Genomic DNA, 27,985 nt, shown 5'->3' with positions numbered 1-27,985 from the left:
ATAACGGGCCGAAACTTATTTTTAAGCTCTCGGTCGTCTGTTCTGTTGAGGGTCGAAATGTTGGTTAATTCCAACCAACAGAAGCTCTTGACGGCCACGTAGATGCCGACCATCGCTAACAATTTTGACCGATTTTGAACAGATTCCGAAAGTTCTTTTCGGCAACAGTTAAAAAAATCAAAATTCCACCGAAAAGTAAATTGTTAAATTATAAGTATGCTAAAGGCAATTTTATTATTATAGCATCATATATAACATTATTACGGGTTTTAAAGAAATTTATAAACATACGAGGCAGGATAAAATACCCTTCATTTTTAAAAAAAATAATTGTAGACGCCTTCCTTAAAGTCAAATAATGTTTCCACAACAAACATGTATTATCTCCCTTGAAATTCCATTCCCACTTTGGTTCAGCGAAAACCTACTTTGCAAATGGATCTGTGATATTGATCATATCGACGGCGTTTGCTTGTTAACCATATAACCCAATATATATATCGAATTAGGCTGTCAAATGATAATTATTTTCAGAGAACTGGCTTTTGGTGCGTCAAATATTCAACCGGAAGTAGTTTCGAGCAGACGCCATGTTTTTGGTGGTTTCCTGACCCCGACAGCAGATAACTGATATCATATTTATTTGTGGTATGTCTGAGTAACAACTGATCTAAACTTAGGCTCAATCCGTCGTACGGCACGATGAGCGAATCAAGAAGAAAGAGGTACACCGCAGGCCCGAAATCTCGGTCAGATAACGCAGAAAATCAGTACCGCAACACAGGTAGTGGAGTTTCAAGCTCAAATCATCGACAGAAAAATAACCACATCGGTGTAAGTAGATCTCAGAACTGGACAGAATTAAAATTATGTTTATTCCCTAAGAATAAATTATAGGATATCAGGGTATTCATTTTCATTTTTCACACACCTGAAGAAATGCATGATCTAAGATTAAAGTGTGCTGATAGAATACTGATGAAAGTTCGATTCAATCAAGTTTTAGAAATCTGCTGAGATGTCAACAAACGAGACTTGTCCCACAGTTGAATGCACATTGGCAGACATTTGTTCAGACTTGCTTCTTGTTTGTAACATGTATGTTTCACATTGGATCAATTTCAACAGAACTAGAACATTCTAAATTTAAACAGAGTTTTGTATGGTAAAGTGCCAGTCATTCAAAATCAAATTATTGCAGAATATAATAATAATTATGATGAGCATGCACATTTTTAATTTTTTTTTAAGTATTTTAAAACTTCAAATAAATTAATCGCTAAGCAACAAACTTGAAAAGACTTTATAAAGTAAAGTGGTTTAATCCAGGATGCGTTTCGGGCTACAGCCGTTCAACTGGTATTTTAAAACTTAACAGTGATTTGTTATGTATTATTTAAGAGTAGCTAAATTTGCCTGCTGTGCAGGTTTTTATTTTGGCCTCAAATGTTATATAAATTATTATTTAGACATTTAATCACATGACAAACCTATAATCAACTCTCTAGACTGAAGGATGGAGAGATTTAAACTGCTTGAAATACGATTGCCATTTAATGATTTAATCTAAAAATCGAGAATGAGACCGAGTCTGTTTAACAAGTTACGTTGCTACAATCAATCTTTTCCACATCTTGTTAAAACTTCATACAATGATTACTTCACTTGGAATAAAATAATTTGCATGAAACTTTCAACAGTTTTGAATTATTTATTTTGTAATTATTATAGCAAGAATGGCCAGCTTATTATCTAAATATTACATAATGTATCTCTAATAAAACTATATAGGATTATTCAAATAAATTGTTCAAATAAGCTTATTTATTAAATCGAGGGTGACATTTAAAGATGTTTCTTGAATAAAAGATTTAAAGATGTTTCTTGATAACAGGAATTTTTGGGAGTGCAAATTTAAATTCCTATGATAAATTTGTAAATTATAGATGAAACGGACGGGAAAAAAAGAATGTCACAGGTCTATCAGTCCGGAATGTTTAGTTATGTTTGTAATTACCGGGATAATTTACTCATTTGATGTCTCAGATAGTCGTTTGAGGGATTTTTCATACCTGACAAGTGACAAACTACTCGTCCGAAAAAAAGCTGATGATTATTAGCAGCTTTAACTTAAACATTCATTATGCAAGAGCTAAATCTGCCTATTGCAGCTCTTTATTTAGGCCTGAAATGTTTTCTAAATTATTAATTAAATATTAATTAACTGATCCAGGCCATAATCAACTCTCGATGGCGTCTGATTTCTCCAATATTAAATAGTTTAGAACGGTTCAGCCATATTTTGATTTAATCTAAAAATGGAGGAGCGAGACTTAGCTTCGAACAACCAGCATGGTGGTTGAAATTATTGCACACATCTTGTCAAACCTTCAAATGCTAATATCTTCGCTCGCAATAGAGTAATTTGTATGAAATTTTCAAATTATTCATTTTACATGATCCATTTTCAAACTATTATAGCAAGAATGGCTAGTTCTTTATATAGTGTATCTTTAAATGTGACCATACTGTTATTTAATGTGGAAAATAGCAAAGATTCCTCATTTTTTGCCTTTTTGTATGGTGCGAATGGTGCTCATGGATGGTGCTAAGCATAATTAAGAAAATATAGTCTTATTTAAATATATTGTATTACTGTAATGAAATAAAAAGTACATTTGTTTTTAAAATTATATACATGTAGAGAATGACCAGTTATGACCGAGTTAGGAAGATAGTCCAAGAAGAAGGAAGAACAGCAAGGAATTTAGTTCAGTACAATGTACCATTAGCAACAAATGGAGAAAGATCAAGTAAGTTATTTAAATGCTGTTTAAGTTATTATTGATATTGTCCCCTGCCAAAATGCCATACAATGAAGTTAAAATGATAGTTTTTATATCTCAAATTACTGAAAAGTCAGTGTTCCTGATTATAGAGGGAGGGTTGGATGGCTGAATGGTTAGCGTGCGCGCGCTGTATCATAAAGTCTGTCATTGAGTCAACTGGCGTGGTTTCGAATCCCCGATTGTACGTGACAAGGATTAGGGTCACCTGTCCAACCTCGTGGGTTTTCTCCGGGTCCTCCGGTTTCCTCCCACTGCTAAAGACCCCTATGCGCAAGCGAATTATTGAAATAAAATTAAACCATATGTTAGTCCCGAAATGACCTAGTTTGTGTCGAGTGGACATTAAACTCCATTTCTCTCTCTCTCTCTGATTATACAGTTTTTGGACAATACTGTGTCTAATTTTTCACAGCTTAATCTATGCTAAAATATACATGTACTCAAATTTATCATCTGACATTTCACATTTTATTTTTAATAATATATTATGAATTCATTTCATTTACTTTAAATAATATGTCCATTTCATTCACTTTAAATTAATCAATCCATTTCATTCACTTTAAATTAATCAATCCATTTCATTAATATTAAATAAATTATAAATCCATTTCATTAATATTAAATACATTATAAATCCATTTCATTCACATAAAATATTATACATTGATTTCATTCACATAAAATATTATACATTGATTTCATTCACATTAAATATATAATAAATCCATTTAAAATAATGTCTTGCTTTCATGAACCTATCCTTTGAAGATTATAAATCCATTTTAGGTCGATCTTTACTACGACATCGTAAAAGTTGTCAGGATGTGGGTATTTTAATGACAGGAAATTTGCCGCGATGTCGTGTTCTCTCCGTTGATTCTCATTTAGCCAATCGAATGGCGAGCGATATGACCAAGTCACCGAAGTCAGAAAGTGGAAGAAAACCAGATCTACGAGCAAGATATTGGAAGTTTCTATTTGATAATTTACAAAGAGCTGTTGATGCTATTTATGAAACCTGTGAACAAGATGAAAGTGTATTAGAATGCAAGGTATGTAAAAGAGATTTAGGGGGTTCGGTGGCCAAATAGTCAAACGTGTGGTTTAGAACCAATCTGATTAGAATACAGATCTATATTTCGTTTCGTTTTTTTTATATACTTTCGATGGCTTACACTACATGAAGATCTGACCGGTTGTAGCGATATGTCGCGTCAGAGGTCATACAAGCGGCTTTTGACCCTATGACGTCAGACATTTGATTAACCAATCAGCATTGATGAAATGAAATGGGGTTTAACGTCATACTATTCTTCTCCGAACTGGGTTCATAAAGACGGGCATACACCATATAGTGTGCTATAAGGGTAATTTTGCCCTGACAGCGGCACTACGGCCTACTCTTATATCGAATTCCAACTGTCTAGGGATCCTTTACGTACATGCCAATCTAAACAAGGGACCTCGGTTCTTCGTCCCATCCGAATTACTAGACAGCTGTCCTTGTCAGGCCCTCCGTCCTGTATCACTGACAAGGGGGAACCACGCCGAAAAATCTGGATGAACATTCTCGACCAATGCAGGGATCGAACACCTGACCTCCAGTCTAGTGAGCCAGCGTCTTACCCACTTAGCCACCGTGGATCCTAGTCCATAAATAACTCATGAGGTGCCATTTTTATGAGATTGTATAATGACTTGATTGTCTTTCTTTTCTTTTCCCTACTTTGTAGTGGAACGAGTTTCATTTCCTCTTTTTTTAAAGATACATTATGGGAGATTAGATAAAGAGCTGGCAGTTCTCGCTATAATAGTTAAAAACTAAATACTGTAAAGAGAATTTGCTGACAATTTCAGTCAAATTGATCCACTCTGAACCAAGATTTCAGCAATTTAATTTTCTACCTAGTCTCTTTCATCATTACTAAAGTCAGTACGATAAAAAACATAGTCTCGATTATCTATTTCATGATTAAATTATCAATGGAAGTCAAAATGGAAATGGCAACCCAATCCAAGAAACATCGCAGGCTAGCAATGCCATCGAGAGTTGATTATGGTCTGGATCGTACGTAACTAATGTACGAAAATTAATTGGTGGCTAGCTTTTTTTTCGCACGTATACATTGAATGGCCATTTTGCTCAGTAATCCCAGCCAGAATTTGGCTATTTTCTAAATTTGCGTTAAAGGTTAAAATATTTGTTTTAGAACTGAAACACATTAACTATTAGTCAATCCCAACGCTAAAAACATCAACAGAATTGATTGTGTATATCTGAAATAGACCCGACCGACGCACAAAATAGTGCAATATGGCGGCCTCTATGAACAACTGAGTAAGAATGTTGAATATAAAATAGATAAATACCATGTCTGAGAATTTCTCCGGGGGTTTTATCCCTGTATCACATCTAATGTACTGTATTGTTTGTTATGTCGTTGTTTTTATTTATCTAACAGGAAGTGATTATGATGTTAGATCAGAGCGCAAGAGATTTTAGATTATTGATTGAAAGATTGGATATGTTGAGGGCTTTTGAAGAATCGGCAAAAGATGGAGACAGGTATGATATAAGCTCAATTTCTTACGGAAATGAAATGTGGTTTAACGTCTTACTGATCTGCTCCGACTGGGCTAACAAAGTTATCCATACAGTGAGGGGGGTTGGATGGCCAAATGGTTAGCGCGTGCGCATTGTAGGATAAGGTGTTTCATTGAGTCAACTGGCATGGTTTAGATTCCCTGGTTGTATGTAACAAGGAGTAGGGTCGCCTGTCCAACCTCGTGGGTTTTCTCCGATTTCCTCCCACTTCTAATGACCCCTACGCGTATGCGGATTATTGAAATAAAATTGAACCATGTGTTAGTCCCGAAATGACCTATTTTGTGTTGAGTGGATGTTAAACTCCATTTCGCTCTCTCTTTCAAAGATTCATCTGTCACAATAATGTAGTTGGCATGAGATTCTAGATGCCTTAAATTACATTCGGAGACGTTTGAATAGAATCTAATTAAAACACAGATCCTATTTCGTTTCATTTTTTATAGTTATACTTGTCTTTACTACACTAGGATCTGGAAGAGTTGTTATATAACCTGCGTTATGGATGATGTGAGGGATTAGCCAATGAAATGGTCTGTTACGGCGAGCTTTTGGTGTGCTGTGCAGGGAACTGTGGATATCCCACTAGAAACATCAACGTTGATTGATTATTCAATCATAGGGTCAAAAGCCACTCATATGACCTCTGATGTGACCTTCCACTGCAACTGGTCAGATCTTCATGTAGTGTAGGACATCGAAAGTGTAAAAATATGAAACTAAATATAGATCTGTATTTTAATCAGATTGGTTTGAATACAGACTAAGAATAATTATATTGTTTGTATGTATTTTTTTAGACCGACGGCTATTGCATGGGAAGTTCGTAAAATGTCACCAGGCAAGATGGCAAATCATTCCGTTCAGGGTCGATGTTCACCTAGTCCAGCACAGCGTGTTTTAAATTTCTCTAACACCACCTCCTCACAGAATACCTCCATATCACAACCACGAACATCCGACACAACAACACCTAAAGCACAAACGTAAGTATCCGCTTATCTCTGGGAAGGGGTTGAGAGAAGAGAACGACACTCTGTTGGAAGGGGTTGAGAGAGAAGGGAACGACACTCTGTTGGAAGGGGTTGAGAGAGAAGAGAACGACACTCTGTTGGAAGGTGTTGAGGGGGAAGAGAACAGCACTCTGTTGGAAGGGGTTGAGAGAGAAGAGAACGACACTCTGTTGGAAGGGGTGGAGACATGGGGGCAGCACTCTGTAGGAAGGGGTCGAGAGAGAAGGGGACGGCACTCTGTAGGTAGGGGTTGAGAGAGAAGAGAACGGCACTCTGTTGGAAGGGGTGGAAAGATGGGGACAGCACTCTGTTGGAAGGGGTTGAATGAGAAGGTAACAGCACTCAGTGTCATCACAGGGACGGGAACTGAACTGTCGATCAAAAAGTCCCAGCTTCGAATCCAAAACCTGGCCCCAAGTTCACAAAACATTCTTAGACTTAAGTTAAGAATGTTCTCAAAATTGTTTGTCTTATTTTAACTAAAATATAGCCCTTTATAAAACTTTTGTTGTTTTAATGTATCAAATACATCAATAAGAAACTATGTGCAAAGTTTTGTGTTTCTGGATCAAAGATATTTCTTATAAACAGTGATTGAAAGTTGAGTAAATTATTATGTCTGAGAATACTTTGTGAACTTGGGGCCTGGTTCCAACTTGTTTGGGGTAGGACTTGTGTAGCCTATTGTCATGCACATAAGATCCTATGGCAATTTGAAATATGTGGAAATGCTGCTGTTCTAGCAAAATTCACCTCCTTAGCATTGCACGTGACCATTTACTTTGATGGTTAACTCTTTTCCCGTTTGCTCTACACACATTCTGCAGGATAGAGATTTGATGCAGACACTGGCAGGCAGCCGTCCACACCTGTTGGAAATAATGATTCTACCTGACATTTTAAATATTATAAATGTCAATAAAAGACAAATCTCTGGTTTCTATTTTTTTAGAAAGCAGACCCTAGATTGTCTGAGACAAAGCCTGTCTTTCTGAATGGTAAATGCGTGTGCATTGTATCATAAGGTCTGTCATTGAGTCAACTGGTGTGATTTCGATTCCCCGGTTGTACGTAACAAGGAGTAGGGTCGCCTGTCCAACCTTGTGGGTTTTCTCCGGGTCCTCCGGTTTCCTCCCACTTCTTAAGACCCCCTACGCGCAAGCGAATTATTGAAATAAAATTGAACCATATGTTAGTCCCAAAATGACCTACTCTCTCTCTCTCCTGCCATGAAGAAGCCTGGTATTTCTGATAAGTAATGCCGTATAATGACATGTTTGTTTATTTACAGTCCACCACCTAAGATTATAGGAAATAGTTGGGCTGATAAAGTAAAAGGAATAATTTGTCAACCTAAACCAATTCGACCGACTAGTCTAACAGAAATAGATTTTTCTGACACTTCTTCAGATATTGGTACCGGTAAGTACTGTATCAAATGTTAACAGGAAGACATTCTTTTCATAGAATGTCACAATTTGTTGTATTATATCAAAATATATATGTCAATTTACATATACATGGTTCCCCCTTGTCAATGGATGGGACGAAAAACTGAGGTCCCGTGTACACATTGGTTCAATTTTACACTTAAATTTTGTGCAGACTCAAACCGAAAATATCTAGGTTACGAATCTTGAAGGAACTTAAGTCCAGAAAATGAAATGAAATGGGGTTTAACGTCCTACTGTTCTGCTCCGAACTGGGCTAATGAAGACGGGCATACGCCATACAGTGTGCTATGAGGGAAATTTTGCCCGGACAGCGGCACTATGGCCTACTCTTATATCGAATTCCAACTGTCAAGGGATCTTTTACGTGCACACCAATGTGTACACGGGACCTCGGTTTTTCGTCTCATCCGAAGGACTAGACAGCTGTCCTTGTCAGGCCCTCTGTCCTGCATCACTGACAAGGGGGAACCACGCCGGAAAATCAGGGTGAACTTTCTCGGCCAATGCAGGGATCGAACACCCGACCTCCAGGCTAGCGAGCCAGCGTCTTACCCACTTAGCCACGTGATCCCCAAACTTAAGTCCAGTTTCCACTTGTCAAGGGAAGTGCATAAAGGACTGAGTGGGACAAGGAGTAGGGTCGCCTGTCCAACCTTGTGGGTTTTCTCCGGGGGCTCCGGTTTTCTCCCTCTGCTAAAGACCCCTAAGCGCAGCGAATTATTGAAATAAGACGAACCATGTGTTAGTCCCAAAATGACCTAGTTTGTGTCGAGTGGACGTTAAACCCCATTTCTCTCTCTCTTTTTCTTAGCAAGGTTGGTGCCAAAAAAATAAGAATTTATATTTTATTTCATTTTTTTTTTTTGCATCTTTTTAGGTGATACTGAAGGATGGGAAACTGTTCAAAGAGGAAAAGCAAAGGCAAAGAATTCACCATCACAGAAATCCTTAGAAAATCTATCAATTCAGAAATCCAATGAAAGTCTAAAATCAAATCTTTTCCGCTCAAAATCTGTTCCTGACTCCGCTAAAACCACATCCAAGGATAAAAAATCGATTAAAAGTAAAAATGAGGACATAAAAAATTCTGAGAAAAACAAACGTAAGGATAGTGAAAAGGAAAATCTACCTGTAGAAAAAACTGAAAATAAATTAACGGAACCCACAACATCGAGTACGTCAAATTTAACGCCTGCAACACGGAACACTAAGACTTCTAGTCCAAAACCCAAAGATACAAATTCTAAAAATTCAAAAAGTTCCGTTGCAGCAGTTAATTCGACTGCTACAAAGACAAATGTGAAAGAAAAAGACAAAAAACTTTCTGCTAAGGAGGCAAAAAATTCAAAAACTGTGAAAAGAACTGTGACATCTTCACCAGTTAATACAAAGACGGAATCTAAGATACAGAAAGGAAATTCACGCGGGAAGAAGATATGTAAAGATCCGAATGAAATCGTTAATACTATGAATACGTTGAAGGCTGCGTTATCTCAGACATCATTACATAGCGGTCTGGATGATAATGATAATGATGATGTGTTAGCAGAACAGCTTGATACGGTAAGTCACCATTCTCAACAATAGTCTCATTTTCTGTGGTGGGTTGGATGGCTGAATGGTTAGCGCATGCGCGTTGTATCATAAGGGATGTCATTGAGTCAACTGGCGTGGTTTCGATTCCCCAGTTGTACGTGACAAGGAGTAGGGTCGCCTGTCCAACCTCGTGGATTTTCTCTGGGTCCTCTGGTTTCCTCCCACTGCTAAAGACCCCTATGCGCAAGCGAATTATTGAAATAGAATTGGTCCCGTGTCTGATCCCTGCGTTGGCCGAAAAAATTCATCGGGATTTTCCGGCGTGGTTCCCCCTTGCCAGTGGTATAGTTGTTCGGATGGGATGAGGTCCCATGTACACATTGGCATGCACGTAAAAGAACCCTTGCTTGTTGGAGTTCGTTAGAAGAGCAGGCCATAGCACCGCTGTCTAGGCAAAATTTCCCTCATGGTGTATGCCTATCTTCATTAGCCCAGCTGGAGCAGAACAGTCGGACGTTAAACCCCATTTCATATATATATTTATAAACCTATTCCACATCTATGGTCTTTGTGATTAATTTTTGTTTATAATTTGTAATATTCAGGCATTGGCCTGTGCACAAGATGCAGAAGAAAGTCTGTCGTCCCAGCTAGAAGAGGAACAACAGCAGGCCTTGGAATCAGCCATAGAGGAGGAAGAAACATGGTTAAAGGAACTAGCTAGAACGGCTAGTACAGAAATAGAAGTTGATACTGAAAGTGAATTAACAGTACGTCCATTGTATAATTAATTTCCAACCTCATGCTTTTTCTCCCACTGCTAAAGACCCCTACACGCAAGCAAATTATTGAAATAAAATTAAACAATATGTTAGTCCAGAAATGACCTAGTTTGTGTCAAGTAGATGTTATAACGCCATCTCTCTCCCTCTCTCTCTCTCTATCTCTCTACCATGTCTGTAATGGCAACCGTGAAATGTTATTGTTTTTTTTTCAGGAAACTATGACATCTTTAGAATCATCTCAACCAACTTTAGACTGGGAAACAATGGAGGCAGAATATGAAGGTGACGATTTGTTGATTTATTTATTATATTTGTAAAATCATAGCTAAAAAGATTAAATTAGCTGATTGGAATAAATGGGATAAAGAGATAAGAGAATGATTTTGGTTGTGTGTTTGCAATATTTGGGGGGTTGGATGGCTGAATGGTTAGCGTGCGCATGCTGTATCATAAAGTCTGTCATTGAGTCAACTGGCGTGCTTTCGAATCCCTGGTTGTACGTGGCAAGGAGTAGGGTCGCCTGTCCAACCTTGTGGGTTTTCTCCGGGTCCTCCGGTTTCCTCCCATTGCTAAAGACCCCTACGCGCAAGCGAATTATTGAAATAAAATTAAAACCATATGTTAGTCCCGAAATGACCTAGTTTGTGTCGAGTGGACGTTAAACCCCTTCTCTCTCTCTCTCTCTTTGCAATATATATTTATATAAGGGTGAAATTTTTCGATTTAAAGATTTGACAGAATAATCCAGCGTATTATCAATCTGATTAAAAGACAGATCTATATTTCATTTCGTTTATTTATACCTTCGCTGGCCTACACTACATGAAGATCTGACCAGTTGTAGTGGAAGGTTGTGTCAGAGTTCATACAGACAGCTTTTGACCCTATGACATCAGACATTTGATTGATCAATCTGCGTTGACGTTTCTATTGGTTTGCCCACAGTTCCATGCACAGCACGTCAAGAACTCGCCGTAACAGACCACTTCATTGGCTAATCCCCGACATCAACCAGAACATGGGTTATAACACAACTCTTCCAGGTCCTAGTGTAGTAAAAACAAGTAAAACAAAATTTTGAAGTATAAAAAAACGAAACGAAATAGGGTCTGTGTTTTAATTGTGGACTGCTTGGACAACTTAGCTGCTGTAGGTGTATGTTTCGTTGTCTTTCAATCTAACTAATTCTGTAAAAAGAATTATAGATTTTATTTTTATTGACAATATTTTTTATTTGTGTAGAAAAAGGAAATAGTCGATCATGGAGTGAAATGGTTGAAGAAGCTGAAGAAAGAACCCCAGGTCACGGTGTACATATGCATGAAAAACTCTCATCACCTTCTAGAAAAAGGTAATTATACCTCGTCACCTCAAACCTTGTACGGCTCACAGAACTTTTGTGTTTAAAGACTCTTGTGTCAATTGCATTTTTCGGAACATTTCACAGCTTAAGGATACATTATATAAGATTTAGTTAAAAAGCTGTTCGTTCTTGCTCTAATAGTTCAAAAATAGATAATTCAAAATGAATATGTTGAAAATTTCATTCAAATTACTTTATTTTGACCAAAGTTACCAATGGTTGTATGCATTGATCATAACCACAATACTGGTCATTCAAGTCTTGGCCTTGCTTCTCCATTTTTGAATTAAATCATTAAATGGCCGAACCGTTCTGATCTACTTAAAATCGAGAGTTGATTATGATCTTGTATAATTGATAATTTATATAACATTTAAGACCCAAAGAAATGAAATGGAATGAAATATGCCTCATGATTATTAAATTGATTATGTAATATTTAATTAATCACACATTATGCAAGAGCTAAATCTGCCTATTGCAGGTCTTTCTTTTGGCCTGAAATGTTATATAAATTATTAACTAGACATTAACTAACTTATCTAGACTATAATCAACTCTCGATGCCATCTTACGTGTCGGATTTTCACTGGATTTGAATCTGATCTGTTGCTCAACGCCCATTGATGATTAAATCAAAAAATGAATAATCGAGACTATGTTTTTTATCGTACCGACTTTAGTAATGATGACTGAGGCTAGGTCGAAAAATCAATCGCTAATATCTTGTTAAACCCAATTTCTCTCTCTCATTCGGATGGGCTGCAAAAAAGTTCTTATGGGTATGTTGGTGTGCACGTAAAAGAACCCTTTGTAGTAACACAGTGTGTTGCAGGCCAATCTATTTTCATTAGCCCGGTTGGTGCGGAAACGTTTCTATTTCATTTCACTACATATTATGTAAATAAGACTTTAATGGGTTAAATGACTGGGTTACTGGCCTTTATTTTATTTTAAATGTTGCCTTGTTATTCAGGTCCCCAGCAGAATCTCGAAGACGTCATGAAGAGAAGCAAGCCAAGGCTCAAGAACTACGCGAAAAGTTGATGCAAGAGAAAGCTGAAAGACTGAGAGAATTGTCTAAAAAGGTCATTTCATAACATTTCATATTATTAGTCTAGATATTTAAAAATGATTGATGAATCAAATGATAAAGGATCTTTTAACCTGAAACGTTATAAAGATGAATACATCACCTCTCATTTCAACTTAAAGTCTATTTTTGTACTGCTGTCATGCAGGGATTTTCAAATATCTAATTGCCAACACCCTACTGAGCAGAGATAAGCAATTTGATCTGTTAATACTTTGGCTCTAATAGAGCAAGTGTGATGAAACTTCGTGAATAAGTTCATGTGAAAAGTAATTTGATTGGTTGATGCTGTATGAAAAGATTAATGTCATAAAGTAATGAAATGTGATCTGTTTATTTTGGAAATAAGGCAGCAGGGGTCAAGTCTCACTGTTGACTTATTTTGTAATTGTTATTTATTTATTTTTTATGTTTTTAGGTAGAAGAAGTTCGAGCATGGAAGGAAGAATTAATGAAGCAGAGGAAAGACACGATGGAACGAAAACTACAACGAGCGGAGGAGAAACGACAGTGTCAGTTACGTTTAAAATCAAAGAAAGCACATGACGAAGAAGCGAAGGTATCGTAAATTTATATAAGCTGATATCAACTCCACAGCTGCGCACTTACTTTTATCAATTTTTGTTTTTGCTTTTTTTATTTTCTAAGCTTTGGCTGTAAACTGAAAGTTACGTAAAGCATACACTAAATAAATGCAACATTATGTAGGGCATACTATGATGTTAACGGAATATTACGTAGGGCATACTCTAAATGATCGTAACATTACGTACGGCATACTCCAAATAATCGCAACATTACGTAGGGGATACTCCAAATAATCGTAACATTACGTACGGCATACTCCAAATAATCGCAACATTACGTAGGAGATACTCCAAATAATCGCAACATTACGTAGGGCATACTCCAAATAATCGCAACATTATGTAGGGCATACTATGATGTTAACGGAATGTTACATAGAGTCTTCTATGGAATATTACTTATACCGTGTTGCTAACGGAACATTGTAGCCCTAAAAAATTCTTGAATTTTGATCGGTCGAAAAGTAGTGTCAAATGATTATAACAGTCTACAAAATTTCATAAGGTGCCTCACTGCGAATGAATATATCCTTGGCACTAGAATGTCTTCGCAGCAGCAAATTGTTTTCCAGAAAATCTTTATGAAATCTGACTTGCATGTGATCCACAATAAAATTCATCCATTGACACATTGAATCACCTGTCTAAAACATATAAAAACTAAATGAATGTATTGGAAAGACGATAAGTAAATTTTATTTCAATGCTGGTCTGACAATGGTTGCAATGACCATTCAGTCATTGGTCAAATTCTAAAATGTTCTGAAAGTAAATAAAATCACTACACTGAAGTGTTACTAATTGATGGTGACATATAACACTGACTGATATAATAGGATTCTGGAGAATTCACTTGGTAATGTAAAAACCACAACGTTGAAATGACAAAGTTGACGGTGCTCAAACCTGTATACCAATCGTATCAGTACGGTAAATATGATATATCTAAATGATCAATGTATGGAAACAATATGCAATTTAATTCAAACTTAATAATTATTGGAGTTCAAAATCATGCCAGGGGGAAAGCTACCAGAAAAAAATGTTCTTTAAATTTTAAAGCTATTGAATTGAAAATGGTACAAGTAGTTGGAAAGGAAAAGTAGCATTAAAAAAAAAGAAAAGTTGTTGCCTGGCTAGCACATTTTTTGAGTGGGAAAAGTATGAAAAACGTAGGTACACTATATCTCTGTAACTAAATAAGATATCTTCACCAAATTTGCAGGATATATAAACAAATATCTACCCCAGAATCAGACAAAAAGCAAACTGAATTATCATTAATATTTCAAAAGATTGTGCTGAGGCAAATGTTTTAAACACCATTTTCCAAGAAACTTTAAAAATTATAGAGAAAAGCTCTCTGTCTGGTTTTAGGGCTTTCATTAAAGAATAAGCCCTCTAAAAATGAGACATTAATCTTTATTACTGCCAGAAATATGGTGTACCTACATTTTCCCCAAAAATATGTTACCCTGGAAACAACTTTTTTTTAATGTTAGATTTCCCTTGTTTATTACATTTCCTAACTACTTGTAACATTTTCAATTCAATAGCTTTAAAATTTACAGAACAATTTTTATGTAGCCTCACCCCGAATACATTAAGTGTAGTTTAATGGTCGAGTGCGAGACATTAAGTAATATATTGATATCGTACAGTGCTATATCTATATATTACACAATGTCTGGTACGAGACCATTAAACAACTTAAAATATAGACACTATCCAGCATGTGCATTTCAATGAAATACGTCACGCGGGTCCAGTATTTCAACTAGTATAGATAATTTACGCTTGGCACATTGCCCATACCATTATTTCAAATAATGGTACACCAACATCAAAGGATGACGTCACATCTGTATTTTAAAACCCTTTACGATTTCTGTCCCGATTACCACAGAGTGACCAACTATTTCACACTGACCAATCGCTAAGTGAAGAAATTAGAACGAGAGTAGCATATTATCTTATTACGTTATAAATGTTTTCTCTTTTTTTTCTGGTTATCTTAAAATCTGAAAAAGGACCGAAGAAAAGTATTTCTAGAACAATGTTAAAACTATTGAGATACCGTACAACATAGATCAGCACCTCCTGTCCATTTGATATCACCTTCTAATCACCTTCTCACCTCACCTGTCTTCTCTTCTTTACTTGTGGACAATTTATTTATGACAGGAATCATGACCACTACTTGACGAAGTTCGCAGGAAACTACAGGGCTATTCTAGATGGAGTCAAACTTCTTACATATCCCATCAGTTGAATAAAACACAGAAGAAAAAAAAATACACTACCTGAAATCACTCAAGTGGTGAAGATTTAGGCTGACCTTAAAGATATCTTTGTTTCACCAACAAATTCGAAGTGCTAATTCGACAGCTTGATCTTTTTCCAGGTGGAAACATTCGTCTTCTTTGCTTGTGGGCACACAAATCAATCGGTACTGATGACATCAGGATTTTTAGTGACGCACAACTTAAACATGGTTTGCCACGAAATTTCTTTCAACAAGTTTCTAACGATCGTGCTGGTTGTGCCTTCATGTTACTTGAAAACAGATATTGAAAATACCGATGTCATTATTATAACGATGCTCCACAAGAGTTCAGGGAGATCATTTTATGAGAATGGTCACGCTTTTTTCTGCAACCATTTTGTTGAGAAGAGACACCTATGACGCTTTCATGTTGATTAACCAGTTTCAGTAATGAATCAAACCATAGCAATAGTAAAGGGAAATAACTCTTGTGATATATTTCGAGTTGACAAACAAAATAAAATAAAAAGATCACGGAAAAGTGCAATAATATACTGTAAGTCGGGGGTGGTGTTAGCTGGGCGGTCGGGTTAGGCGAAACAGAGATATTTTTAAGGCCAGCCTTATAGACAGCAATGATCAGTGTTGGATTTGCCTATAGGTTTGGCAGACTGAAGTCTACGGCCACAAGATCTAGGATCTGCCTGTAGCCTTGGCAGACTAAAGCCAAGGACCACATGATGTAGGATTTACCTATAGGCTTGACTGATAGAAGCCAAGGACCGCATGGTCTGGGATCTACCTACAGCAGGCTTGGCAGACTGAAGCCTAGGCCCACAAGATGTAGGATTTACCTAGGTTTGGCAGACTGAAACCGAGGGCCTAAAAAATCTAAGGAGTTTCCGGCCAAGGTGTATACTATATTGGACACTGTCATAAGCTTTTCTTACACACACTGTAGTCTTAAAGGGACAATAACACTCTTGCTGGCTTGACAGCTCCAGTAAATAAATATTAGCCTTATTCTTGTATTAGATGTTTAAGTTTCCTACCTGTTGTGTAAATTATCCATTACATCCTATTTTACTTGTCCAGAGGGTTTAAAAATATTTTTAAATCCAAGTCAAATTTGAAAAGGTTTACGTTAGGCTTTTCAAATCATTTAGTTGAATTTTTCCAATTTTTTAAATTAGGTATGTTAAGATGAAATTTGTATCATTTAATTGGAATACTGTAAAATAGTACAATTTGTTGACCAGAATAAAGATTGGGACATATTATTCTGTTACAACAAGAGTGGTATTGGGCCTTTAAACATCCCTCATCATCCTGGCTTACATCTTCCTCTAGTCGTGAGAATTGGGTTTTTTGAAGGAGTCTCATAATTGGAGTTCCCGAGAGCCTCTCTTCATCTAACTCATCCGTCGTCATCCATGACTTTGCTCAATTGTCGTATTTAAAACACGTAAGGGTGGGGGGGTGGAAGGGGTCTAATTAGTAGAATAGCCTGGGGCTTCTCTTCATCAAGATTCATCACTGACAATGATAGATCCTTAAAAAAATATCTGATTCATACTTCCGTGGGAAAAGCTTAAAAATGACGAACAATTCTGTTCTTTTGTTTTTAGGCGAATGAAATAGCTTTCATCAACTCCCTAGAAGCTCAGAATAAACGACATGATATTCTCTCGAAACATCAGGAATCCGAGGCACGACTTAAAGAACAGGCTGTAGGTTTTATTTTCAATTTTAATTTTAAAGATGCATTATATAAGACAAAGAGCTGAATCTGCCTGTTGCTAGTCGTTATTTTGACTTCAAATGTTATATAAATTACGATTTAGACTTTTATTCAAATGACAAGCCTATAATCAACTCTCTAGGCTATCGGATGGCCGAGACTTAAATGGATTAGAACACCTGTGGAGTTTCAAAATTTAACGATTAAAATGGATAATTGAGACTTGGTTTCAGTTTTCAAGTACCGATACTATAAACAATCTACACTAAATCTTGTCAAAACTTCAAATTCTCATATCTTTGGTCAGAATAAAGTAATCTGAATGAAATTTTCGATATATTCATTTTTCATTATCTATTTTTTAATTAGTATAGCAAGAACAGCCAGCTCTATATCTAAATCTTATATAATGTATCTTTAAGTTTGGTGATCCACACGTGTCAATTTACATCCAATCCGTCCGGACAACAGAACGGGTTGGGATAAAGCATTGCGCTATGGATGCTAGATCTGTTGATAATTTGGTTTGGGTTAAGATGCGTACCTGATAGCCTAATAGTCTTTTCCCAGCTAGTTGTGCTATTTTCTCCCAAGTGGAACGGCTGGCAAGCAAGTTAATCAACTGAAGAATTGCTGGATTAGTCTCAAAATGACGTGCCATTTGATTAAAAGGAATATGATTGGAGAATTCCAGCTGATAGTCCATACTTACATTTTAGCTGTCTGTTTCCTACGCGAAGAGATTAAGAGCAGGATCTAGAAACGGTGTTGATTCAATGCGATAAAATGTATAGGAAATATCACCTCTCCCAGAGACATATATAGAGAGAGGGACTTGCTAACAAAATGGGCCTTTATTAAAATCTAATCTTAATGCTATTCAACTACACATTGTCCTCTCTGATTTACTGCATCTTATGTAAAACTATCATTCCGTTCGTTTTTCACTGAACACTCATTATTTTATTCCTTCGTTTGTTCTAATGTTGATTTACTAAACTCACAGACTAGGTAACGAACTAGCGACCATGGCCGCAGTTAGACAGACTCTCTCTCTATATATAACTCTTAAATTTGATATAATTCTAAAAGGAAATTATAGAGATATTTTCTCGACCAACACCAGGATCGAACCCGGGACCTCCTGCTTAGTGAACAAGTGCCGTATTCACTGAGCCACAAGTTTAATCTTCATATAAAACTAAAGCATGATGCTTTTATTATTTAGTTTTTCTTGTATGTGAAATTTACGAACAATTTAGCTTTTTTTATTTTGCCTAGCTACATTATTATTTGACTTCGAAAAATTTAAATCGTCTATTTTGTGAAAATGCTAGAAATTAATCCTGTTTTTTTTTACAATAATTATTTGAACCAATAGGAAGAAAGAGTGAGGAAAATGGAGGAGAAACAAGCCAAGGAGGCGGCTGTGGAAGAAAGACGTCGCGCCTTGGAAGCTGATCGAAAAGCTAAACTGGTGGAGATGCAGGAACGTAGAAAGAAGCGTGATGCAAGAATTGAACATGAACGAGAGGAAAGAGAGAAGGAGAGACACGAAGCCTTAAAGGCTAAAGAAAGGTAGGAAATGTAGGAAATAATAATTGCAATAAAATGCAAAAGACCAACGCCTCGTCATGTATCGAGATTCCAATGCTGACTGAGAAAGGTTGTTGGGATTTTGCAATCGGCTTTTCCCCTTGTCAAAGGTGCACGACGAATGTCCAATGTTTACCTTTGTCCGCATATTAAGAACTACTTTAAACCCCACTAAAGGGACTTCGGTAAGATTAGATAAAGAGCTGACAGTTCTCGCTATAATAGTTTAAAAAATAGATAACGTAAAAAGAGAATATGCTGAAAATTTCAGTCAAATTACTTCACTCTGAACCAAGAAATCCTCATTTTAATAACACTGTAGCCTTGATTGTCATTGTTACCATTGTTATGATAATAAAGTCTCGATTATCCATTTTTACGGTTAATCATTGAACAGCCATTGAATTGCAGATCGGATTCAGATCTGTTTAAAATCGTACGGCATCGAGAGTTGCTTACATGTATGATCTTGTCATGTTAATTACTGTCTAATTAATAATTTATATAACATTTAAGGCCTAATAATTTATATAACATTTAAGGCCTAATAATTTATATAACATTTCGTGCCTAAAGAAAGACCTGCAATAGGTAGATTTACCTCTTACATAATGTATGTTTAAGTTGACCCCCTGTTATTAAAGTAACTTTGCTTCTAATTGAGGTATCCTCCGTGTCAGCGATGCATGCATACCCTTGGCAAAACATTATGTACCTTACCTTACATTATGTAAAAATTAGATAAAGAGATGACTGTTCTTACTATAAAATTTCCTAAATAGATAATGAAAAGAGAATATCGAAGAACACTGTAGTCTCGATTGTCAAAGCTACCGTTGTTACAGTAATAAACAAAGTTTCGATTGAATGTTTATTATGATTATTACAGAGACCAGAAAGAAAGACTGGCTGCATTAAACGCTCAGCAAGAGGCTCATATACAAGAATTACAGAAAAAGATACAACAAAAGGTTTGAATTTTATTCTGATACTCAAATTATTTTTAACGTGCTTGCCACAGGTGCGGTGCTGATGTTAGGAATTTTGATATCAGTGAATTGATTAATATGTTAAGGAGACAAAAAAATGATATAATGCCTTTCATTTTAGTTCAAATTGAATAGCAAATACCAAAAAAATCAATTCAAGTAGCCTTGAATTCGAAATTTCTTCTGTCTACATTAGCCCAGTTAGTGCAGATCTGATCAAAACACAGATCCTATTTCGTTTCGATTTATATAGTTCAAAATTTAATTTTACTTGTCTTTACTACACTAGGATCTGGAAGAGTTGTTATATTACCGGCGGTTTGGTTGAAGTGAGGGATAATCCAATGAAACGGTCTGTTACGGCGACTTCTTGATGTGCCATGCACAGAACTGTGGGTAAACCACTAGAAACATCAACTCTGATCGATTAATCAATGTCTAACGTCATAGGGTGAAAAGCTGCACTTACGACCGCTGACATGACCTTTGAGTACAACCAGTCAGATATTCATGTAGTGGAGGCCATCGAAAGTATATAAAAAAAAAAGAGTATAGATCTGTATTATAATCAGATTGCCTTAATTTGTGTGAAGCCTACTTTCTATTTCTATTTTTATTATTAACAGCAAGATGAGAGTAGTCAACGTCATGAAGAAGTTTTACAACAGATTCGAGAGAAAGCGTTTGAAATGAGTATTTATAAACATTCTACCGAGGATCATAACGACGCCCCACAACTTACACTTTATGACAAGAAGAAACTCTGTACTATATGTAATACCCTGGTACGTTCAATTAACTCATTTAATATTCATATCTCATTTAAATATTCATAAGTTCTATTATCTCTATTAAATATTCATAAGTTCTATTAACTCATTTAGATATTCACAAGTTTTATTAACTGTTCTCTTATCTTTATTAAATACTCATAAGTTCAATTAACTCATAAGTTCCGTTATCTTATTTAAATATTCATGAGGTTTTTTTTCTTATCTAAAATGAATATTAATAAGTTCTATTAACTCATTTGAATATTCATTAGTTTAGATTATTCATTTAAAATGGCTGATATTTATTTTTAGATCCCGTCTGAAGTATATTTATTGAGTCATCTACGTGGAAAGAAACATCAACAAGCCTTAAAAGATAATAACGCAGGTCAAGACATGTCCAATCAGGAGATTGTAAGTTTTATTTATTTAACCTATTTTAGATGGGGGGGGGGGGGTGGCCGAATGGTTAGCATGTGCGCGTTTTATCATAAGGTCTGTTATTGAGTCAACTGGCATGGTTTCAATTCCCTGGTTGTACATGACAAGGAGTAGGGTCGCCTGTCCAACCTCATGGGTTTTTTCTCCAGGTCCTCCGGTTTCCTCCCACTGCTAAAGACACATACACGCAAGCGAATTATTGAAATAAATTAAATAAAATTGAACCATGTGTTAGTCCCGAAATGACCTACTTTGTGTCAAGTGGATGTTAAATCCCATTTTTCCTATCTCTCTCACTTACTGTTTACTACCACTAAAAGCCCAGAATTACACATCTATAACTATTTAAAATGTTTATTTTTTTTATGTTTTGTAGGAGAATTTTAATTTGAAGAATATAGTCGATGTACCTGAAAACAGTACTCATCCTCAACTAGTCACGGAGAAAGAACGACTAAAGTCTATGAAGAAACGCTACAAGAAATTACGTGTTAGGATGATCTCCAGGTAAGACTATTAAGACACCTGTTTATAAAGTCGTTGATAGAAGTTCTAGATAAATATCTAAAAAAATATTCTGTACGTAAATAGTGTAAAAGTACGTAATACCTAGGGATCGCAATTTTTTTCCAATTTAGATGAAACTTTAAATGTATGTTTATATCTCAAAGATTTCAGTTCCTTTCGATATTTGCACATTTCAGACGATAACTTCCTGGATTGTGGCCCCTGATTGTACGAAAAATCAGGGGTTTTTTTTTTTAGCTTGTTCTCTATTCATCTGTTGCAAAATGTGGGCATAAAAGCATTCTTTTTAGATGATGTGTTAACGGATGTTTTGGGTCTTTTTTGGTTTTAAACTAAGTCCATAGCCATGTTTGAAAATTTCTGTCCATTTTTACCGCAAGCTGTCATGACCAGCAGATGTGGCACTAAGGGATTCAAAATTCGTAAAATAATGAAATACATTCCAATCCCTATTTGTTTATTTTGTTGTTCCCGTTATATTGTTCACACTATATTAATACATGGTGACGCTAGGTTCAAATTCCATAAGAGACAAACTTTTATTCAAAATTTTAATTGTATATATTTATCATATATTGCGTTTTAAATATTTATATATGTAAAGGAATTGATATATCTATTTTTAATTATATTTTCTGTGATATTTGTTTTTATTTACATATATGAATTAATCCCTGTGATATTGTTTTAATTTGTCTCGTTAAATTCACCATATGTTTGGCGCAATATAGCCTGGTTGGAGCTGATGTGCCATTAAACAACATTTCATTTCATTTCCATAATATTGTAGTTTGCAATGGATTAAAAATCCCACAAGTAATGAAATACATTGTAGTCCTAATTTTTCCGCTTTGTTGTTCCTGTGTTAACGTTCACAATATTGTAGTTTGATAGGGTTTAACAGGGTGTTGGATGGCCGATTGGTTTGCGCATGCATGTTTCATAAGGTCTGTCATTGAGTCAACTGGCGTGGTTTCCATTCCCCAGTTGTACGTGACAAGGAGTAGGGTCGCTTGTCCAACCTCGTGGGTTTTCTCCGGGACCTCCGGTTTCCTCCCACTGCTAAAGACCCCTACGCACAAGCGAATTATTGAAATAAATTTGAATCATGTTGGTCCCGAAATGACCTAGTTTGTATCAAGTGGACTTTAAACCTCTCTCTCTCTCTCTCTCTGATAGGGTTTAACAATAGTTGTGTATCTAATTGATACATGATCAGTGGATATTTGGATAAACCCAATACTGTTATATTTATTTATTTTTTATTTTTTTAACAGAGGTGTGGAATATGAAAATGCGTTGTCTAATAAAATACAGGCTCAAGATTCAACTCATAAAGCCAAGTAAGTGTTTTCAATAATAACTTTCACAGTTACAATATCTTGTGTCCGTTCTCAGGTTACCGTTATTATCTGTTAGTGTCATACTGTATGGACGACTGTACAGATGACTTGAACGCTGTGGGTATATGTTCCCTGGCATGACACTTAAAGATACGTTCCCAGAAAAGTATTTATCGAGTGGTTATTTTCAATAAAAGTATGGCAATTTTGGTATATATGGAAAGTAGAAATATCCAATCTTACTAGACAAATACTGGATTCCCTGAAAAACACTCATGGAGCGAATACAGGACAAAAATGTAAGGGTTTCCCTAATCGACAGCCCGACAATTAGGAGTACCTGCACGCGTGACATCAAAGGTTGCACGCGGAGATTGAGCGCTTAATGTACATCTTGATACAATTTATGAAGAGTACAACACTTTCTGAGATAAAAATCACGGAAAAAGACGCGGGCAGTGGATAATTCGAGAATTTAATTAGGCTTCGATATTTGTAATAAATAGTCTGATTAAAGACAACATCGTCTTGTGTGTGCAATAAATTATCCTCCGACTTCGCACCCGTTGCTAGGCACCGAGAGAGGTAAGTCATGTGACACAAACATGACCTCTTTTGATCGATTTGTTATAGTCAGGTTATTCCCTGATAATTGCAATGTTTTGAAGTGGATTTGAAGCGAAATTATGATAAATTAATAGGTTGAATATGTTTTAGTCCAAATATATCATCAAATCACCCAGTTTGTATCCAGGAATGTATCTTTAATATGGCTTCCTTTAGGTTTATTGTTAGATTGAGCCATTGTTTTAGAGGTGTTTGTCAATTCACGGTAATGAAGACTGAAGCAGATAGAAAATTTTGTTGTTGTTTCTGCTCGGCCATATTTTCTGCATAATCTTCATATTTTGGTCCTTTTTATTTTATTTTTTTTTAAGTATGGTTTGTTGAGCACCTGAACAATGGCCATGGGAAATTTCTACTCATACAAATTATTATATATACTTATCTCACTTGTGCAAGTCAATATTTTGGCCAGTAGAGCCACTTACTGTCCATGAGTTTGCCCAGATTCTTATTATTGACGGGGGTCACGGTGGCTAAGTGGGTAAGACGCTGGCTCGCTAGCCTGGAGGTCGGCTGTTTGATCTGTGCATTGACAGTGATGCAGGACGGAGGGTCTGACAAGTACAGATGTCTAGTCGTTCGGATGGTACGAAAAACCGAGGTCCCACGTACACATTGCCGTGCACGTAAAAGATCCCTTGACAGTTCGAAGTCGATATAATAGTAGACCGTAGTGCTGTCTTCATTAGCCCAGTTCGGAGCAGAATAGTAGGACGTTAAACCCCATTTCATTTCATTTATTATTGACATTTTTATAGCACAAAACTTCATGATTGGTACCTATGTTGTGTCTTACGAAATAAAATAAACAAATGATAATATATTGAATGTTTTATAGGATACAGAAGTTAGTGAAAGATATTAGTAAGTTTATCCAGACATCGGATACAGGTCCATGGCAACAGAATAAAGTATCAGCTATAGATCGAGCTGTTGGTGAACTCGGGAGATTACTTGAGAAAAAGGTACGTTGACATATCTCAAAATTAAGAAAATAAGGTGGTCGAGCCTATTGATAGGCCAGATGGGAAGATCAGAATGAGATGGTCGAGTTGGGCTGGTCGGAATAAGATGGTCGAGTTGGGGAAGTCACTATTTCCCAGTCTTTTCAGAAGACATATTGACCAATCAGATGTTAACAATATGCAATAATTATATTTACTTTTGAGCACGTGGAAATCAAGCTTTAGGGAGATAGTTAGAAATCAAATTATCAGAGTTTCAGATAGAAGAGGTTTCCGTATGTAAATGGACCTCCCTGTCAAGTCTAACAATAGTCTCTCCCAAATAAAACAATTAAAGTATGTTGTGATATCTAAAGTTGTTTATGTTGAATACGAGACAGGGCCAGGATTATGTTAAAACTCCTAATAAGTGAGTTATTTCTGCCAGTTATTGTTGAGTAACTATATCTCTGTCTGTCAGTTCTCCCCTTTGTAGTACACACATATCCATAGAAGTAAAAATTAACAAAGAAATGTCGCATGACATTTAATGTCCTGCTTTTCTGCTCCGAGTCCGACTGAGCTAAGACCCATTGGGGGTGTGGGGTCTGGGGAATGTCTCAACATTACTAAAGTACAATGTTTACGCAACTTTAAAACAAATTTCAGTCATAATGAACTTTTTATTTAATGCCAGTGAGAAAACCTAATTCTATCAATTCAAAATATTATATTTTAGGTTCCGGCTGATTTGAATAATTTCCGTTTTCTGGGTTGTATGAATCATCTGTCCAAGATTTTATCAACAATCGATGATGCAACAGCCACGCTACCCTGTGTTGTACCCCCTAGGTAAGTTAAAATAAAATAACAATCTACGTTACCCTGTGTTGTACCCCTAGGTAAGTTAAAATAAAATAATAATCCACACTACCCTGCGTTGTACCCCTAGGTAAGTTAAGATAAAATAATAATTCACGTTACCCTGTGTTGTACCCCCTAGGTAAGTTAAAATAAAATAATAATCCACGTTACCCTGTGTTGTACCCCCTAGGTAAGTTAAAATAAAATAATAATCCACGTTACCCTGTGTTGTACCCCAAGGTAAGTTAAAATAAAATAATAATCCACGCTACCCTGCGTTGTACCCCTAGGTAAGTTAAAATAAAATAACAATCCACGCTACCCTGTGTTGTACCCCCTAGGTAAGTTAAAATAGAATAATTTCTGTGTTAGGTTGTAGTGCCAGATTGAGAGAGGTCTGACACGGACATGTTACCCTGCGTTGTACCCCCTAGGTAAGTTAAAATGAAATGAATTCCGTGCCAGATTTAGTGAGACCTGACATGTAAGAAAGATTTATAACAATCTGATTAAAATATAGATCTATATTTCGCTTTGTTTTTATTTTATACTATCGATGGCCTCTACTACATGAAGATTTGACCGGTTGTAGTGGAAGGTCACGTCAGAGGTCATACGAGCAGCTTTTGACCCTATGACGTCAGACATTGATTAATCAACCAGCATTGATGTTTCTAGTGGTTTACCCACAGTTCCGTGCATCGCATGCCAAGAACTCGCCGTAACAGACCGTTTCAGTGGGTAATCCCTCACACCATCCAGAACACGTCAATGATAACAGCACTTCCAGATCCTAGTGTAGTAAAGACAAGTAAAACGAAATTTTGAACTATAAATTAACCAGAACGCGACTTATACAACAGTAAAACGAAATTTTGAACTATAAAAAACGAAACGAAATAGGATCTGTGTTTTAATCAGATTGGGTTTATGAGGAATATGGTATTTATTTGTTTATATATATATACTATTCAAAAAAAGTAGGGGATATTTGATTTTGGGTGCATAATAAAAAAATATGCAAATGACTACGAAAAAAGTCACTATAGAACCTAACAGAAGAAACATTTCCAGTTACATGTGACGCCCAAACGCACCAATAGCTACCGCATGGAATGCAGGTGATGCTTGGGATCATCAGGGGGTCCAACCCAAGATTTGCACGACTCTGACTTTGAATGTTACAGTCATTGTGGCATTGAATTCCAGGGTGGAAACATCAGTTGAATTGTTTTAGTGACCAGAAAACAAATTTTGATATGCGTCGGCTTACCCAAAATGAAAGGTTACGTGCCCTTGGCATGCTACAGATCGGCACAACACAGGCGGTTGTGGCGCTGACGATGAATGTTTCTCAGTCTGTCATAAGCAGGCTATGGTCCAGATACCGTGATACACAATCTGTACAGGACAGACCACGCTCAGGTCGACCAGGGGCGACAACTCAAGCCCAGGATCGATTTATCCGTACCTTGGCCTTGAGAAATCGTGTCATCACAGCAAATCAGATCAGCGCTCGTCTTCAAACAGACACTGGTGTGAGAGTGAGTGGCCAGACGATTCGGAATCGACTGCAAAGGGGTCACCTTCGCGCCCGACGTCCTCGCGTGATCCCTTGTTTGAGAGATCATCACATTCAGGCAAGACGTCGTTGGTGTGGGGATCGTCAACACTGGGATAATCGACGCTGGAGCAATGTGATGTTTTCAGATGAGTCAAGGTTCACTGTTGATTTTTTGGACAGACGTAGGAGGGTGTGGCGTCGTCGAAACGAGCGCTTCCAAGACGTTAACGTCATCAGACATGATCGATTTGGGGGTGGTTCTGTTATGGTGTGGGGAGGCATCACTGTTGCTGGAAGAACGGCTTTACATGTTGTTGCAGGGCGTGTTACAGGCCAGTACTACCGGGACAACATCTTGGCAGTCCATGTTGTGCCGTTCGCACGACGTCATGGCCGCCGTTTCATCTTCCAGGATGACAACGCAAGATGTCACAGGGCCAGGATCGTTACAGGTTACCTCCAACAACAGAACATCACCACATTACCTTGGCCAGCACTGAGTCCCGACCTCTCCCCCATCGAGCATGTCTGGGACATGCTTGGACAGAGGTTACGTCAACGTCAACAACGTCCTGCCAATGTCCAAGAACTTGCTGCTGCGTTGCAACAGGAATGGGACAATCTGGACCAAAATGACCTTAGACGTCTCATTAGGAGTATGCCACGTCGGATCAATGCTTGTTTGGCAAACAGAGGAGGATTTACCCGTTACTGACTTGGTTGTGATGCTGTGGTAACTTTGCTGTTTGACCCCGGGTATCATTTTACCCTTATAATGGTCAGTCTGTGCCTTACTTAGTCTAACGATCATTTGGAATAAATCGATGAATGTGAACTTCATTTCATTTTGTCATTTGTTTCTTCGTCAGTTTCATTAGGTGACTTTAATAACACTTAAAAATCATATATCCCCTACTTTTTTTGAATAGTATATTACAGATTATTAAGTCATGCGTGTGAGGTATATCATATTTATATATTACAGGTTGTTAAGTCATGCTTGTGAGGTATATCGTATTTA

General features: G+C 36.7%; 2 protein-coding genes across 2 annotated transcripts in view; both read left to right on the top strand.

The window, feature by feature from the left end:
- Positions 1-598: 598 nt before the first annotated feature.
- LOC126818146 (S phase cyclin A-associated protein in the endoplasmic reticulum-like) lies at positions 599-27,970 on the top strand. The gene is made up of 22 exons (XM_050545364.2): positions 599-834; positions 2,705-2,813; positions 3,639-3,904; positions 5,315-5,418; positions 6,258-6,443; positions 7,762-7,892; positions 8,802-9,487; positions 10,066-10,230; positions 10,458-10,527; positions 11,488-11,596; positions 12,585-12,696; positions 13,120-13,260; positions 17,183-17,284; positions 18,677-18,873; positions 19,781-19,862; positions 20,507-20,665; positions 20,966-21,067; positions 21,471-21,601; positions 22,900-22,965; positions 24,431-24,557; positions 25,276-25,388; positions 27,904-27,970. Exons 1-22 carry the CDS (start codon positions 703-705, stop codon positions 27,968-27,970), a joined length of 3,357 nt encoding a protein of 1,118 aa, XP_050401321.1. The 5' UTR covers positions 599-702.
- The window catches only part of LOC126817265 (S phase cyclin A-associated protein in the endoplasmic reticulum-like), an 82,192-nt gene continuing 79,929 nt past the window's right edge, over positions 25,723-27,985 (top strand). The window contains exon 1 of the mRNA XM_050544079.2: positions 25,723-25,741. The gene's annotated coding sequence lies outside the window, so the exon portion shown is untranslated. The remainder of the gene's footprint in view (positions 25,742-27,985) is intronic.

The sequence above is a fragment of the Patella vulgata genome, chromosome 4, assembly GCF_932274485.2.
Source record: "Patella vulgata chromosome 4, xgPatVulg1.2, whole genome shotgun sequence".
In the NCBI taxonomy this organism is placed as follows: domain Eukaryota; kingdom Metazoa; phylum Mollusca; class Gastropoda; family Patellidae; genus Patella; species Patella vulgata.
This window is presented reverse-complemented; position numbering and strand designations above follow the sequence as displayed.